The 16,598-nt window shown below is 42.1% G+C and overlaps 2 protein-coding genes across 12 annotated transcripts in view; one reads left to right on the top strand and one right to left on the bottom strand.

Annotated features, from left to right (window-relative positions):
- ARL13B (ARF like GTPase 13B) overlaps positions 1–16,598 on the bottom strand; it is a 73,043-nt gene that overhangs the window by 31,513 nt on the left and 24,932 nt on the right. For 5 of the 11 annotated variants that reach the window (XR_012588740.1, XM_074597767.1, XM_074597710.1 and 2 more), the window contains exons 1-4: positions 14,921–15,706; positions 9,514–9,691; positions 7,753–7,823; positions 5,107–5,356 (exon numbers count right to left, since the gene is read on the bottom strand). Coding sequence is in view for 10 of the 11 variants with exons in the window: in XM_074597767.1 (XP_074453868.1) it covers positions 5,107–5,356; positions 7,753–7,823; positions 9,514–9,572 (380 nt within the window). In the remaining variant the exon portion in view is untranslated. Of the gene's footprint in view, positions 1–5,106; positions 5,357–7,752; positions 7,824–9,513; positions 9,692–14,920; positions 15,713–16,598 lie in introns of those variants that run through there. The other 6 variants (XM_074597722.1, XM_074597761.1, XM_074597741.1 and 3 more) reach the window with 5 other exon arrangements.
- PROS1 (protein S) overlaps positions 15,728–16,598 on the top strand; it is a 38,636-nt gene continuing 37,765 nt past the window's right edge. The window contains exon 1 of the mRNA XM_074597702.1: positions 15,728–15,894. Within this exon, the coding sequence (XP_074453803.1) occupies positions 15,816–15,894 (79 nt within the window). The 5' untranslated portion in view covers positions 15,728–15,815. The remainder of the gene's footprint in view (positions 15,895–16,598) is intronic.

The raw sequence follows: 16,598 nt of genomic DNA, 5'->3' as shown, positions 1-16,598 counted from the left end.
CAAGATAACCAAAATTGTTCTCCCACCTCTTCTCCCCTGCTTCTTCCAAATACACACATTAACTTAGTTGCTCACCTGGTGATAAATTATAACTACACTGTCTTTAGAGATAGTGCCAGAAAGCAAGCTCTGGCCCTTGGATGAAGTGATGTGGACTGGCACCCATGTACACTGGTTGGAGTGAAGAGCTTTTGGAGATCCCCTTCTGGAGAGGACTGGTCACATCCACACTACAGCACTTGACCCCCGTCTCTTGTTGGACTGCATACGACATCCCTCTGGCCTTAGGACTTACATATATAAAATTATTTTATTCTTAATTCAGCATGTCCAAATTAATGATCAGTGCAATGTACCTCATGAAATAATTGTTCATGCTGATATCATACACATAAAGTTTTGGGATATAGCATGAGGGCACATAGTGTGTAAGACCTGCTCATGCAGTGTTGGAGACTTGTCCTGATCAGGAGAAGCTGAAGTTGGTATGGTCTACACCCTAATTATCTGACCAAACTACAGTGTTATACAGGTACGTCCTCTCAGGAAGAGGGAGGACACGAAACCATTTCTCTCCAAGAAGAAGTAAGTGAACCAGCAGACACATACACAGTGTGGCTTATTGTGGTGACAGCACCCAAAGAACAACCTGAAAAATAGGGTGGTGGGGAGAGGGATGACTAAATCTCTCAATGTAGACAAACCACATAATTACTCTGCTGTTCAAAATGGAAAAAAAAATTTGTCTACTTCTATTAAGGACTGTGTTTCAAAGACTCCCAAGCCTTTCTTGGTGACCATTAAGTGTATCACTGCTGAAATTTGTTCCTATTCTTGGTTTTTTTTGTGTGTGAGGTTTTTTTTGTGTTTGGTGGGGGTTTTGGTTTTGGGGTTTTTTGTGGGTTTGGGTTGGTGGGTTTTTTTGGTTTTTTGGTTGTTTGATTTTTTTCAACTCCCAACTGCATAGCGGAGCAGTGGATAAACCTGCATCATGTAACAGCAAACAACTAGAGAATACTTTTATTTAAATGTTACCTCATACTTATAAACAACATTATCTTTTTACAAGAAGAAACATACAGTTAAATTAGGATATATTATTTTCTTTTTCAAATCTTTAAAGATAAAAAGGAGATATATTTAGATAAAGGAACATCATGATTCAGCATATATTTTACTCATTACATCACAACAAAATTTGCTTACCTGAGTAAAAAAGGGTTTTTCCCCCCCGACTACTTTTTCTAGACCATTTTTGCAAGGACAGTTAGCTCCTACAATAACCATACCCCTGACCTATATCAAATTCATAAGGGTAGAAGAGAGACCAAAGCTAGTTTTAATTCATTCACTTTACCTATTCTCAAAGGCAACAGACAGCTGAGTACTTCGCTTGTTGCACCACAACCAGACACAGCATGAGCTTACCCAGCTAGAGAAGAAACGCTGAATAGAGGAAGGGAAGAGAAGGAGAAAGAGAGTAAAACTTCAGGAACTAGTGAGAGAGGTCAGAGTATGTAAGAAAAGGTGAGCATATTAGGAAATGTGTTTATTTATTAGTACAGTTATACAAATTGTATTTTATTTCCTCTTGGAATTATTATTGAACAACCAATTTTCTAAAAGTATTCAACAGCAACACTCTTGTTAATCCAAATCCTAATGTTCCGAACACCAGAAACTCTAAAAGTAAAACGGGATGAAAGTTCTACTAAGTGTTAATTTACCTAACAAGGAATGCAATTTCTGTTTCAAGTTTCTCTTTTATACGTGCTGAGGTAGTCCGTGGTGTAAGGGCAGATTAAGAAGAGAACTCTGACAGATCAGAATTCTTATCCAGAGGCAAATTCCTGCCTCATTACCATTGCTACCACTCCAGTATCACTCCTTCCCAAGTTTTATTAGCTAATAACAAAAATATTACAAAGCACAGCCATAAACATGAAACTGATAACCCAACTGGAATGTTCCTTTACACATACACTAATTTCATTGCCTGATGAGCAATGGTTTATTTCAGGCGTCCATCTTTTTCCCCAATCCAACTGGCAAAATTAGTTTTGTCCAGATAGATGATAGCCCATAAATGCAAAAAAAAAAAAAAGTAATTCTGTCTTTTTGATTATAATCTACCAGAAGCACACAAAAAAAGAACAAAAAATGGCAAAACAGAAAAAAGGCATAATGAGCAGGTTATTTCAAAGACAAGCAGATGCTAGGTACACACAGTGATACACCTGATACTGCATATACAGCAACTTCTACTGCTGCCTTCAAAATCCAAAATGGACTTGCATCCAATCTTACAGCATACTTACATATACTTCACTGTACAAAATACTGCATACAGCGTAAGTTAGGGTAAATACCATTAGACTAAAATTCAGTGCTGCCTATTGAAATTTTGGCACGTTAGTTCAATCTATGCTTAAAAAGAAACATGAATATCCAGTATAAACATTTTAATTGTTTCATTCTGATCAAGTCACCAATACCTCTTTCGTCATTCTTTAGCACATACACACTTTGAAGTTATAGCTCACTCCTTTTCATTCCTTTAGAGTTGAAGTTCTTTTATTAGTCTTTTAGATGATAATTGGTAATTATTAAAACCCTAATGAGCAAGCGCTTTGTATTTAAGCATACAAATAACACAGCAGAGAAATCTGTCCACCTACAGACAGCAGAGAATAAGCAAATTACACCTGTTTTTCTGCTTCTCCTTGTTTATTTCATATGCTGGAGGAAAGCAGTAATCCAGACCAGAGACACACTTGCAGAGTATGAAAATAACAGAGGAGGAGTCTCTCTCTTCTGGCACGAAATTACAACAATATTCTATGAAAAGAGAAATAGATTGTGTTCTGCACTGCAAGAGCATGGGAGAGAAGGGAATTACCGAAAGTAAACTTCAACTTTCCTGGACTTAATACTCAGAGGTCACTATATTGTTTTCAGTAAATACTGGGCTTCACACATACATGCACAGACTAAAATGCACTAATTAGAAACTTCACAAGACGTTAGAGAACTTATTGCTATATGGGTACCAAATATCTCATTACTAAAAAACAAAAAACAGAACAAAAGCTGAACATTCCTAGAAGAAGGAAACATTAAAAGAGGCTAACTTTCATCACAAATTTGGAAATCTGATGTTTCCTCCTTTTTTTTTTTTTTTTTTTTTGCTGTTGATACATTTTCATTTTTCAGTTTTAGGGACTTAAGGGAAAAAAATTACACCACAGAACTCTTTATTTGGCAAGTATGAGCAATGGGTGTTTGCATCTCCAAAGGTGTCTTCAGGGAAGGGAAGGTGCATGGGATCAGTTTAATCTCATTTGCTAAGCACTCTATTTCCATACCACAAACACCAGTGAGTACTTACTGACCAAGCCCTCCTACTTCTCAACAAAAGTAGTACTTCAAATACTGGAACAAATTCTAGGATTTACATAATTTGAACGTGCCAAGAGTAGCACAGCTATGCCATGAACAGAGACACCAAACAGCAAACAAAGACAATACAGGAAAGAATTTGTAACTCAAGATGCAGGCTCGTATAGGGAGGATAAAACCAAGAACTACCGGGCCCTTACACAGAACTGGAACACTGCAAATTCATGGGAACACAGCCCAAATTCTGTTCAAAGGCTTGAGGCTCAATCAATTAGAAAGCAATAACATCGACAAACTTAGTTTAGTCACCATTAGACTCAGTTAATACACTCTGCCTTCTGATTAGCTACTGACATGCATCAAAAAGCAGGATCAAGTCCCAGGAAAGTGAGTGGGCTTTCTGCACGTACAGCCAAATAAACTCTATTATGGGATCAGGGCATAGAGATTTCTATGGAAAAACAAAACAAAACTAAAAGTTGTATTTGTTTAGAAATACTGCACAGCTGTGAACTGTCACAGTTGCATTTTCAGAACAGATTTGAGTTAAACTAGCTGCATCAAGTTGGTTTTATTGCCTTCCCTATACTAATAACATTCAGGTAGCAATGGAAGTTAACACCTAATCTATTTTTCAACATATACACTATTAGCTTGCTGAACTACACTCCACTTGATCAAAACAGATTAGCCAGTTTCCCCCCTCAAACCACCAGATCATCACTAAAAGTGACGACGCATTAAAAGTAAGAGGCCTCTCCTCTTAGCTTTACAGATTCTTTACATCACAGAAATGTGCCATTACTGCATTATGGAGGTCTTATGCCCACCAGACAAAGTTGTTGTCCTGATAAACCATTTTAAACTTCCATAGTTTATTTTGTAACTTCAAAAGGGCATTTGTCCTCAACTTTTGTGTGGCTGAAGTTAATAAAATATATTATTTACAATATTCTACAAAACCTAGTTTTTAAGCAGAGAAGTTCGTGAATCTATCCACTCCCTGAAAGAACCTCTCTAGACTTTTTGAAACTTTAACTTTGGGTTTTTTTTTCATTAAAACACATGCACTGAAACAAAAGCACATACCAAACACTATTAAAGCAAGCCTTCTTTAATGAGTTTTTGCTGATCATGTATCAGCAGCACCACCATGTGTTAAGTGAAAAAGATATTTATTGCTGAGAGATTACTGGTATTGCAGAATATAAAGAACCATTTACAATTTAAGTAATTGGTGTAGGCCTAAATAGTAACTATTTTTACACCATGTTGCCATGCCAAACTTGCAAAGCCTTTAATCTATCATACCTTTTCAAGTATTATTAGAATTTTAAAGAGTAAAAAAAAAAAAAACCCAACCCAACTTATTATTTTTCCACTACTAATGAAAGAGAAGAGAAATAAATATCCCTGAGAAGGACTAAATAAGATCAAATGTCAGATGCACTGAGTGGATTCCGCATATCACCATGGAGAGAGAGAGAGAGAGAGAGAAAGAGAGAGAGAGAAGACTTTGTTCACTAGTACAATACTAAGAGCTGCATAAATAAATACTTCAAAAATACTGTAAAACTGCTAAAGTTACAGTAGTATTAGTGTACTTTATGTTTATACTATACATAACCAGCTCTTTAGATAGTACATTGAAGGTCAAAATTCACGAAACTACAGATTATTAGGAGAACATTTATTAACATTACTTACACTAGCACAGGTTTTCCTGATATCTTGGGGCTGTTTAAAACTTCTATCATGGCTTGCTTTGTTTCTTCCATTCTTGCAATGTCACTGGAATCCACAACAAATATTACACCGTAGGATTCAGCATAGTAATTTCTCCAGATATTCCGAATTCGTTTTCCACCTCCTAAATCAAAGATGGTGACTTCAAAGCGTCCCTGTTTAAGGTCAATCTTGGAAAACCCAACTGTTGGAGCCACATCTTCAGGAGACTCTGTCAGAGTTCAAAGAAGACAGCCTTCAGTAAAAAGTATCTTTAGTTATTTAAGGAGGATTTTATGTTGCGATACGCATAGCAAAATTCACATCTTAACAACATGGAGCAAACCCTCCCTGTTAAGTAACACCATACTGTTAACCACATATTTTTTACATTAAGATTTTCTCTCTCCCCAGGTGATTTCAAATTAACGCACTAGTCTCTCAACCAGTTACTTTACATTAATTCAGATAGGAACACCAAGGTGGGGCTGGAAGACAGAAGAAAGCAAAAGAAATGTAATATTTAGCAGTGGTGTTCAGTGTATTGCAGTTTTTACTTTCCCCCTCAGCACCAATGCTCCCATCTGAACAGTTACACAGCATTTGTATGGTGTTAATCCAAGTTTGAGAAGGAAAACAAACAAAACAGTTAATGCATTATGACCCGAGAAGCCTTTTGCTCTGACAAATTTATTCTTTATCCCTCATGGTTGCCAAAACAGCTTCAAACCAAGGGCTGAGATGAAGTGACTGAAACCACGTTCTTCTGAGATGTAAACTACTTGATTCCCTTTATTCAATATCAGGTTTTGGCCTTTGTTTGTTTATTTTTATTTTCTGTTTTTTAGTTTGACATGCAATATGCCAAAAAAATATAGCTTTATATTTAATATTTTTGCTTGCTGTCTCCCTCTCCAGAGGGCAAAGAAAGCCTGTAGTTGCGTCACACCAGTAAGCTGTATCTACAGGGGCGAGTTCATTGGGTCTCTTCAACTGTTTTATGTAGCTTGGTAGCCCAAGGCAGGAGAGACAGATGTAAAATTCAGCTTGTTGAGAGGAAGAAATGAAAGCATGGTCAAAAGCACTGAGCTCTGAAGAGCAGTGCAGAAGCTAAATCACCACCAGCCTTCTGCAACCATGTTCCTTTTTTGAGAGAAGCCTTCACACGCAGCCGAGATGGGGATTCAGAACAGACCCCTTGGCCAGAACAGCGCAAGCCAAGACTCCAGCAAGAGAGGGTCCAGGACCCCCATTTGTGAGAAACTACAGCTTCAAAACTCAGCAGACTTTATTTTGAAGAAGGTTTTGCAGTGTGAGCCGTAAGTATGTGCTCTTGCAAGACAGAACAATGTTAATATGAGGTCTGGTTAATGGTGGAAGTTATTGATGGTGCTGAACGTAAGGGGATATTGCTGAAACATCTGCTCCTAATTTTACAGTGAGGTCTCCAATAATAAACAGTCTTCAGTGCAAAACCAGGGTCTGCCATATAAGCTGCAGATTCATTTTGGCAAATATGACTTCGGTGACCATGCTGATTTGCCCAGGTTTAAGAGTTCTCAGAACTGAAATATATTTGGTTTCTGCTAAAACCCAGCAATCATAACTGAAGTCTCCTCCTATAGGCTGTATGACTGGTGGATGACCAAAAATACCGGTTTTATCAACCCTGAAGACTAACTGAAGGTTATAATCTCTGCAAACCCTGTTAAGGAAAAAAATTGCTTTCTAAGGCAAGCACTATTCAAGTGCTGGGAAACAGTCATGAAAGTCAGAACTATCTTTTCCAGGAGTTTCCCTTTAGATATACCCATCTTTATCCCATTTTTCCCAGAAAAAAAAAAAGGACTTTAAAAAAATAACTGTCACATTTAGCCAGTAAAGGCATTAAAGTTGGTTTTGAAACAGAATGGAAAGCTAAATAACGAAGCACCTACATTGTCAGGGCAAAGATTCAGGAATATAAATGAGAGGATATTCATAATTATTCACACTTTAGCAAGTCTGTGAACTTACATAACATGCGTATACAGAAAGTCAAGGTGGAGTTTCCCAGTCTGCCAAAACACTACTAAGTACACTCTTGTTATTACACAAGATGAAAGTTAATTAGCAAGACAAACGCACAAGAGGAAAAAAAACAAACAAAAAAATCCAAAGAAAACCCCAAAAAACATGCAACGAAAACCAAACACATAGAGAATTTTTGTTTTCATAAGCACAAGTTTTATCTCAAATTATATCCTGCTTGCATGTGTCATTGGATGGTGCAAAGTACCCTCCAAAATCAAGTGATCTCTTACTGAAGTAAGTGCCTAGAAAATTGCTAGTGCTTTTCTTGTAATAAATAATGATATAAAATATGTATGACTAGAACCGTCCTTTATGTTATATACATGCACATGCAATTTCCTTCTTTTGGACCTTTTCCTCCTCCACTTACAACACTGATTTTATTATAAAGTTCACTGATGTTGGTACAATCACCAAAATTTTCTTTCAACAATATGAGAGGGAGAGATAAATTAAGAGGTGAAGCAACATTTTTAGATTAAAATGATCGAAAATCAGTAATTATATTATCTCTTTCAATGCTCCATTTAGATGTTAAACAAATTAATCGCTTACCTCCTTGAATTCCTCGGACTGTAGCAGTTTTACCAGCATTATCAAGACCCACCATTATTAGTGTCACCTTCCTCCATGAGGAGAAAAAAAAAAAAATTTTTCAAATATTTTTTCCTCTAGCTAGACATCACTTATTTTATTAAGTTTTTTTTATACAAGCATAGCAAATTTACGACAAAGTAGTAGAAAGAACGGGTATCAAAATACCAAGTAGCAGGCATTGCTATAATTGCATATCTGGCTTTCAATATGTCAAACTATCTGATTAGACAGAACAGCAGAACAAGGTATGAAATGAGAGGTCTAATATTGTGCTGTAAGTTTCACATGAGACAATGATTTTGCTTTCAACTGGTGTTTTTGCCTGCTGAAATTTAATTTCACTGTACTGTAAATTTTATCCTTTTTTTGGTGTGGTCATGGTCTCTTAACAATTTTTGTAATTTCATTTCCATTCCCCTGTATTTTTACTGTCTCTCTGCCTCAAAGTTGTGCCTATACTAGAAATTTATTTCTGACTCAACCAGTGCATTTGAACAACAGTATACATCGCTTGTCTAGACAACATCAGATGCTGCAAATAAGCAGCAATGGTACTCATCGTTTCAAGCAGGAGGAATCTAGACTGCAAATGTGCAAACCAGTGGTGTTGAGTATGTACAACACATTAGCAAACTGGCATACAGGTCAGAATTTATCCCAGGATAGGACTGTAAGTGAAACAATAGGAAAAACGTATCTATGTGTATACCTCCATTGTTCTTCCTATTCACAAAGACTCAGAGAAGTCAAAGGAATTTGCTCAATTTTATGCTCCTTTAAGTGAAGGAATACTAAAACCATTGTCATTTCCTGCCTTAAAACTACAATAGCATCACATATGAAGTATAATTTATGCAAGTTCTTACAGAAGAGCCAAAAAGCTCTGATCATAGTAAAATATACTTTAAAAGTAAGCTAAAACCAAAACAGCCATGAACATTTATAAACTCACAATTGTCTATAATCAGAAAGCTATTCAATCCAATACAGTTCTTTGAACAGCAGCACCTTCTGTAAAACCTAAACTATGTAGCACTGAATAAAAGAGCAAATCCTCCTACATGAGCTTGGAGTATGAATAAGTGTTGTGTACCCTTTATTTCCCTTCCCCATAGTTTGCCAATAGTTTGAAACAAACTATGCGCTATCTGTGCATCTCTGCTGATTGGAGGGAAAAAGATGCAGGATGTCAAAGTAAAAGTAACAGAAACAAACGAGAACAGTACAACTCCATAAATGAGAACAGATCACCAGGCTACCCACAAAATGCAGCATTAAGATACTTAGACAATACTAAGAAACACCGGGGCTACAGTCTACTCTTGACAACAAAGTGTTTTAACACATTACACTTCAGAATTTCAAAATGCAGAAACTGAAACAATAAGACAAAAAAAAAAAATAAACTTTACATAAACATTCTAGCATCACCCCACAATGCTCAACTTGAAGAAACAGCATGCAAAGGAAAATATTTTGAACTTTATACTCTCCTGAAGTTGGAAACAAAGCACCTGAATTAGAGATGATTAACATTTCATTTTTAAGTTCAGAAGATGTATTTATTCTCTCTTGGAGAAAAAAATGACAGATTTTGTCTTAGAATTAAAAAATACGAAACAATGTTATATAACAAATACAGTAAAACATAGGCAAGAGGACATGAAATACAGTTTGGGAAGGTCAGCACAGAAATGTAAAATACTTTCACATGTTTACCTGATAGGTTCCTGCCACCGTTTTAACCAACTGCAGCAATTGGCCATTAGACTGAACATCCCTCTTCACTAGCCATCCAGAGCCACGACAGTGACAGAAACAATGTGGACAGGCCAGAACAACCCAAGAAGACCAGGAGAGAAACTGCTGCAGAGGCCCAGATGTTGTCTTGTCACTGCTAGCATGGAATGGGGCAGGGGAGAGAAAAAAAAACAACAAAAACAACAAAACACAGTTAGCACCTATGTATAACCAAGGCAAGCCATTTCCCTAGCAGCAGCCTGTTTATTCAGAGTGTGTCATATTCAGTCAGCCCCATGACAGTCTCATTATGTCTTCCACTTTTCCATCCTCTCATGCTTCATCTGCTCCCATTTTACGTATCTGGGCAGCAGCAACACAGTACTCATACAAAATAATAATGCAAGACTACTGCACATAAGGAAACGTGAGAGTAGAAAGACACATCAAGCTATGAAACTCCACTGTTTGCCTCGCAAACATATCCCACAGCTCTGCTGATTGACTGAAAATAAGGACCAATTTCAAGCATGAGTAAGGCTTCTAAGAACACAACAGGGTAAGACATTAAAAGCAAACAAAGAATGTCCTACCAGTTAAGTATATTCATTTAACTGTCAATTTCTTTTACACGAAAAGATCCCACAACAAGGAAACTGGGTTTGCTAGTGAGTACTTTGAGGAACTGGCAGCTAAATATCTAGTAATTGTCACTTAATCAAATACAAGTATCAAGTACTTCCATTATTTTACAATCCCACTTCCTACTCTTCAAGCAGAAGAGAGAAACAGAGGAACTCTTTCTGATGCTGCTCTGTGGAACAACCAACGGAGAATAACTGTGCGATCCTGTTCATGTTTATGTCTTTGTACGCACACTTAGCTACGAAACAGTAATGCTTACACAAACAATGCCGTCAAGTGCACAATGATGCAAAATTCCCTTATTTATTCAGCTACAATAATCCTACTGCGAAAAACAGTAGTTGTTCAGGTAAAGGCCTTTCACTGGCAAGCTTTGGGCAATTTTACTTCACGAGTTCAAATCCACAACTTCCCTGGTAGGATGATGTACCCAGTCTGGCTGCTACTTTTTTTTTCGCAACAGCCTTCATGGTGCTGTGTTTTGTATTTTTGGCTAAAACACTGCTGATAACACACAAATATTCTGCCTATTACTGGACAGTGCTTGCACCGCACTGAGGCTTTCTTTTTTTCCCCCACTCTGCCCTACCCACCTCTTCCTCCAGCCAGTAGGCTGGGGTGAGCAAGAGGCTGGGAGGGGACACAGCCAAGACAGCTGGCCCCAACTAACGGAAGGGATATTCCACACCACATGATGTTGCGCTCAGCAAAAAAATAGCTCAGGGAAAAAAGGAGGAAGGGGGAACGTTCACTGTGTTTGTCTTCCCAAGCAGCCATTAAGCATGCTGAGGTCCTGCTTTCCAGAAAGCGGCTGAACATCTGCCCACTGAAGGGAAGTAGTGATTGAATTCCTTTTTGCTCTGTTTAAGCATGCAGTTTTTGCTCTCCCCATTAAACTGCCATTATTTCTATCCACAAGTCGTCATCATCTATCTTCTCCCCATCTAGCAAGTCACTGGGTGCATCTTTAGCTGTTGGCCAGGATCAATCCGCCACAGTCCTTCTTGGTGCCCAATATGGGGCTCAAGATAATGACAGCTTTGGTCTGAGCACGTTATAGTTTTTAATTGGCAGGGTCCTGTGCTGGTCACTGAACTTGATTATTTTACTGCATATTAAAGTCCAGCACTTGTTAGCAGCTGAGAAAGGCAGTGGGGATTTCTCCTCCCTTGGGAAAAGGCAAAGCCATTTGTGGGATTATCTTTGCTCGACATCCCAAGTGCACTTGGTGGGTAATGTGGAAGGATGAGGAAATCCAGAGTGTATATCAAGGAGGTTTAAGCTTGGGGTAAAATAACCCATGATTTGAGTTGTACATGACAGGAACAGTACAGCAGGAACCATTTGAACCACAGGAGGATGAGTCTCATGAGGAACGAGGCGAGTGTGGTGGTGACCCAATCCAAGTGGGTCTTGGCACCCAACTATCCAACATGCCACTTATCCTGCCCTTAGAGACCACTTCCAGAGATGGGTCCCAAGTCATCAACTGTTCTTATTTGGGAAAGGGGCATGGAAGTGGGGAGGCTATGGAACAAGGGAATAATATCCATGCATATATCATGGGACAGGGCATGGTGGTTAATGACATACCAATCTCTCCTTCAGAGATTATCACAACCCTTGCAGAAAAATGTGCACTATCACCTCAGCTCACAGGCTCATATCACCTTAGTTCCCATTTTGATCAGCAGCTTAAGCTAATAAAAAACCAAACAACTGGATTCATATCAGAGCAGCTGAGATATAGACAGATATTCCATACTGCTAACTGGCTTCCATGAGCAGATTAACTAGAGGAGTGACACTTTGAATTACCACAGCAAGTTTCCTAAAGCTTGTTTCTCAAAATTCCTTTTTAAAATTAACAAACAAACAAAACCTAAAGAAATTCCATTTATATTTTAAATTATAAATAACCTCAAACTAAGGTATTTTCAAATTATGCAGAAAACTGAATAACTACATATGATAACTTTCCAAAGTTTGCATCTTCCCAATCTAGACCAATGAAAATAAAAAAAATATTTGAGGAACTATCCCTAACAAACATATCTTCTCCCCAATAAACTATGATGGTTTAGATAATTTATACAGGTAGGAACTGAGAACAACTCCTCATCTTATGAAGCTGCTGTATTCAAGGATGCTTTTGTGTGGATCTGCTACCATTCAATGTCAGAAACAGGTCAGATTTCCTCCAGAGCAGAGACAACAGATACTTTTTAAACATTTATACTCCAGTATACAAGAACACCTGAGAATAGCTTCTCCACAGGACAGCTTAATGTGTGAAGAGCAGAGAAGTTCCTAAAAAGGAGAGCAAGACGATTATAACTATTACAAGTATTAAAACCAGGCTCTGAAGAATCCAAAAAACCTCACATGCAGTGGAACATGGTGCTCCAACCCACAAGCATGTACCAACAAAGCTAACTTTGAGAACATAGTTATACAAATTTTCAGCTAGTTCTGCTGAAAAGCAAAATGTAAAAGCTCAATGAACAATGCGCTGACAGAAGCGTAACATTTTTGGTGCCTGAGCATCATCACAGAACAATTCCCATTCCATATTATATAGATTGTCTAGCTTTGCAAATTGTCACAAAATTGCTCTAAAGCACAAATATGGCCCATAGCATTCAAATGGGATTCATGAGATGAAGAAAACTTGTTAAACAGTGAAAAGCAGAGGACGACTACATCATAGCAGAGGAATTCTGTCTAAATACGAAACCCCAAAGAGGGGTGGGCAGGAGGTAACAAATAAGATTAAAAGTGTCCAAAACATGCTGCTATAGAAAGAAAGGGCATTCAACACTGATGAGAAAATCACGGTAGAGAGGCAAATCACATTGCATTATGCTGTTTTGAAGAGACTGCATTTCTTGAACTAGCAAAAAATTGATCTCTGAAATATGTATGGAACATACCCCATGTATTTTATTCGTTGCATTAACAACATTCAGGGAGTTGTTCCAGCTATTATATCTGTCAGACTGAACTCTTTATGCTTGTTGAGGTGAAGGAAAACCAACACACCCACAAGCTCAGAAATTTGTAAAACCGTGTCGTTTAGCTAGTATACCATTTAGCTAGCAGGTCAGCACAAATGTAAACAACCAAGAATGTCAAAGATCACATTTTTAGGTAAGAGAACAGAAAACCTATACTACAGAGACTAAGAAATACATGTCAGACAACTGCATTAACTCTACACTCTAGATTTAGATCAAGAGCTACTTAGCAGCCCGCATGTTATGTGATCCAAAGCACTGGGTACCAACAAGTCCAACATCCAAAGTCATCTGATGAATAAGTTTATCTAATTCCATATCAAAGTACAAAACAAGCACTTTTTACAGATTTCAATGTCAGAGTTTACATTAAATGTTTTGCCTTTGGTAGAGGCTTTTACGATAGAGAATTTTTTCAGTCATAACAAGCTCTCACTTTGCTAGAAAGTATAACTAAAAAATGTTTAAAGCTGACTCTCCTCATAAAGTTTAATTATTTAACTTCCTACTGTGATGTTCCTTGTTTAACTTTTAATTGTAAGAACTCAGTATTTTAGTTGTATTGCATTATCTTTATATGTGTGAGAGTGTAGTGACAGGATGATGGACAATGGTTTTAAACTGAAAGAGGGTAGATTTAAATTAGATATTAGGAAGAAATTCTTTACTGTGAGGGTTGTGAGACACTGGGGCTTTAAGCAACCTGGACTACTGTGTGGTGTCCCTGTCCGTGGCAGGGGAGTTTGGAACTAGACGATCTTTAAGGTCCCTTCCCACCCACACCATTCTATGATTCTATTATATTTTGAAGAGCAAACCAAGGGATTGAGCAGTGATGAAAGCATATTCAGCAAAAACGTCAATGTCATCCTCTCTGCCAAAACTGCAGCATAGTTAACAGGTGCATGACGTGCAAGAAAGAACTATAATGTCTTGAGACTGAAGCATACAAGTATTTGTGAGAAATAGCTCTAGGACTACCAGTTCTTCCGTAATGAAAAGTTACTATAAGACTAGCAGTTCAAGTCAGTTTTGCACTTTCCAGTCACGTTCCTACCCTCCTCGTGTTTCCAAAAAGAAGCCCTAAAATCCAGTCACTTTTTTTCAGGCACACTTCCTCTGCTTCTCTCTTCCACTGTGGGAGTAATTTTTTGGTTTTTAAAAATCAACATTACAGAGAAAATCTACTCCAAGTATATTTTCTTGGCAGATTTTCTTGCTTGAAGACTTACAAACTGGCTGCCAAACAGCCCGAGGCCGTCACTACGGACACACACCCATGTGTTTTATGTGGCGACGATGGACCAGGACTTGAAGAAACCGGAGCCGGGTTCTGCCGGTCGGGAAGCGAGCAGGACGCCGGACCCGAGCCCGGCGGGGCGGCACCACCCGCCAGCCCACCCGGGAGACTTCGCAGCCCCGCCGAGGGCAAACTTACTCCGGGCGCTCCTCGGAGGCGCAAGCACCCAAAGAAGACACCCCGCCGCACGGCGGGGCGCCCGGCCTTCAGCCCCGACCCCCGGCCGCCAGCCCTCGCCCCTCTCCCGCGGCACCGCCGGCAGCCCGCCGCACACGCCGTTCCTGGAAACACAGGCCGGGTCGGGGCAAGGCCGGGTCGGGGCAAGGCCGGGTCGGGGCAAGGCCGGGCCGCACAACCAGCCGCCCCACACCAGTACCCGGGGCGGCCGGCAGCCCCCCCGCAGCCGCCGCCCGGCGGCACTCACCGGTCGCGCTAACGGCGCTAACGGCACTAACAGCTCCGCGCCGCGCAGACCGACCCCGCCGCGGCGGCGGGACCTGGCGCTGCTGCCGAGCGGCGGGAGGCCGCGTCCGAAGGCAGGGAGCGGGGAAGGGGAAGGCAGCGACGGCGAATTCTCCGCTCGGCTCCGCCGCGCCGGGCCCGACGCGGCCGCTCCAGGGTCACGTGCCCGGCGCCCCGCTCACGCGAAGCCTCTCATTGGTCGAAGCCGCGATCTCCGAGGCAGTGGGGACGCGTAACCAGGCCGGTAACCCCTGGTTACCGCCGACGGGCGCCGGGAAGGGACAAAATTGGCGGCGGCAGCAGCGGAGCGCGAAGGCAGGCAACACCGATGCTCGGACGGAGAGGCGGGGGAGGGCAGGCCCGCGGCTAACCAATAGGAGCGGGTAGCTACCCCGGTGCCCGGGGAGGATCAGCCAATCAGCTGTAAGGGGGCGAGGCAGCAACGCTATCCCCCGTGCCCGGTCTCCCCCCCGCCCCCCCAAAATAAACAACGGCGCGACCCTACAGTACTGTCCGCCGCCGGCCCCGCTCCGCCCTTCTCCCGACGGTGCGGGGCCCTCCGTGGTTTGCCGCCTCTCGCTGGTTGTGCGCGGCGGGAGCTGCTCCCTGGGGAGGATGCTCGGGGCCGCCCCTCGGCGCGGCGCGGCCGCGGGTCAGGCTCGAACCGCCGGCAGCGCTGCGCCCGGCGCCCTGTTGACGCTCCCGCAGGACAACGCTACCCGGACAGGGCCCAGCCTCCCCCCGCCCCGCTGCCCCTCCCTCCCGCCCCCAGAGAGCTCGCCCGGCCCCGCCGCCCAGAGGAGGCGCCTCGCAGTCACGGCGCGGTGCCCGGTCCCGGCCGCCCCCCCCCGGTAGCGATGAGGCCGCGGGGCAGGCGGTGCCTCCCGCTGCTGGCGGGCCTGGCGGTGGCCATCGCCCTCGCGGAGGCCGCGACCTGTGAGTGAGGCGAGGTTGGGGCGGGGGGGAGCCAGCAGGGCTGGGGAGCGCGGGCCGGTGTCCGTTGGCGGCCCTCGCGCTCCCAACCGCCCGTCCCTCAGCGCCGGGGGCGCCTTGGGGCCGGGGGCGAGGTGCCGAGCGGGGGGCCGGCTCCGTCCCCCGTGGGAGTGGGGACGGGGGTGTTGCAGGCGGGCGCCTCAGCAGCGAGGCGAGGGGCGGCCCATCCCCGCGGTCCGGTGCATCGCCTTCCTCCCTTCCCGGGTAGGTGCCACCGGGCCGCTGCGGCGGCGGGGAGCCTTGATCCCATCGGTTTTGGCTGCTTTCTCGAAGCCAGCCGTTACTGTTGGGGCAGCGGAGTTTGGAGTCTGATCGCGGCTCAGAAGCCGTTTGCGGACGAAAACGCAGCTCTGCAGCTCGGAGCTGTGCCTTCAAATAGCTCTTGGCTCATTGTCAGAAGGCTGGAGCACCCCTCCTGTGAAGACAGGATGAAAAAGTTGGGGTTGTTCAGCTTGGAGAAGAGAAGGCTCTGGGGAGACCTCGTAGGAGCTTTCTAGTAAAAAAAAAAGCTGTACAAAGTACAGGACAGTTGGAGAGGGACTTTTTACAAGGGCGTGCAGTGATAGGATGAGGATAATGGCTTCAAACTGGAAGAGGGTAGGTTTAGATCAGTTATTAGGAAGAAATTTTTCACCATGAGGGTGGTA

This window comes from Larus michahellis, chromosome 1 (assembly GCF_964199755.1).
Source record: "Larus michahellis chromosome 1, bLarMic1.1, whole genome shotgun sequence".
Lineage (NCBI taxonomy): Eukaryota > Metazoa > Chordata > Aves > Charadriiformes > Laridae > Larus > Larus michahellis.
The sequence above is the reverse complement of the archived record's forward strand: the minus strand, read 5'-3'. Positions and strand labels throughout refer to the sequence as shown.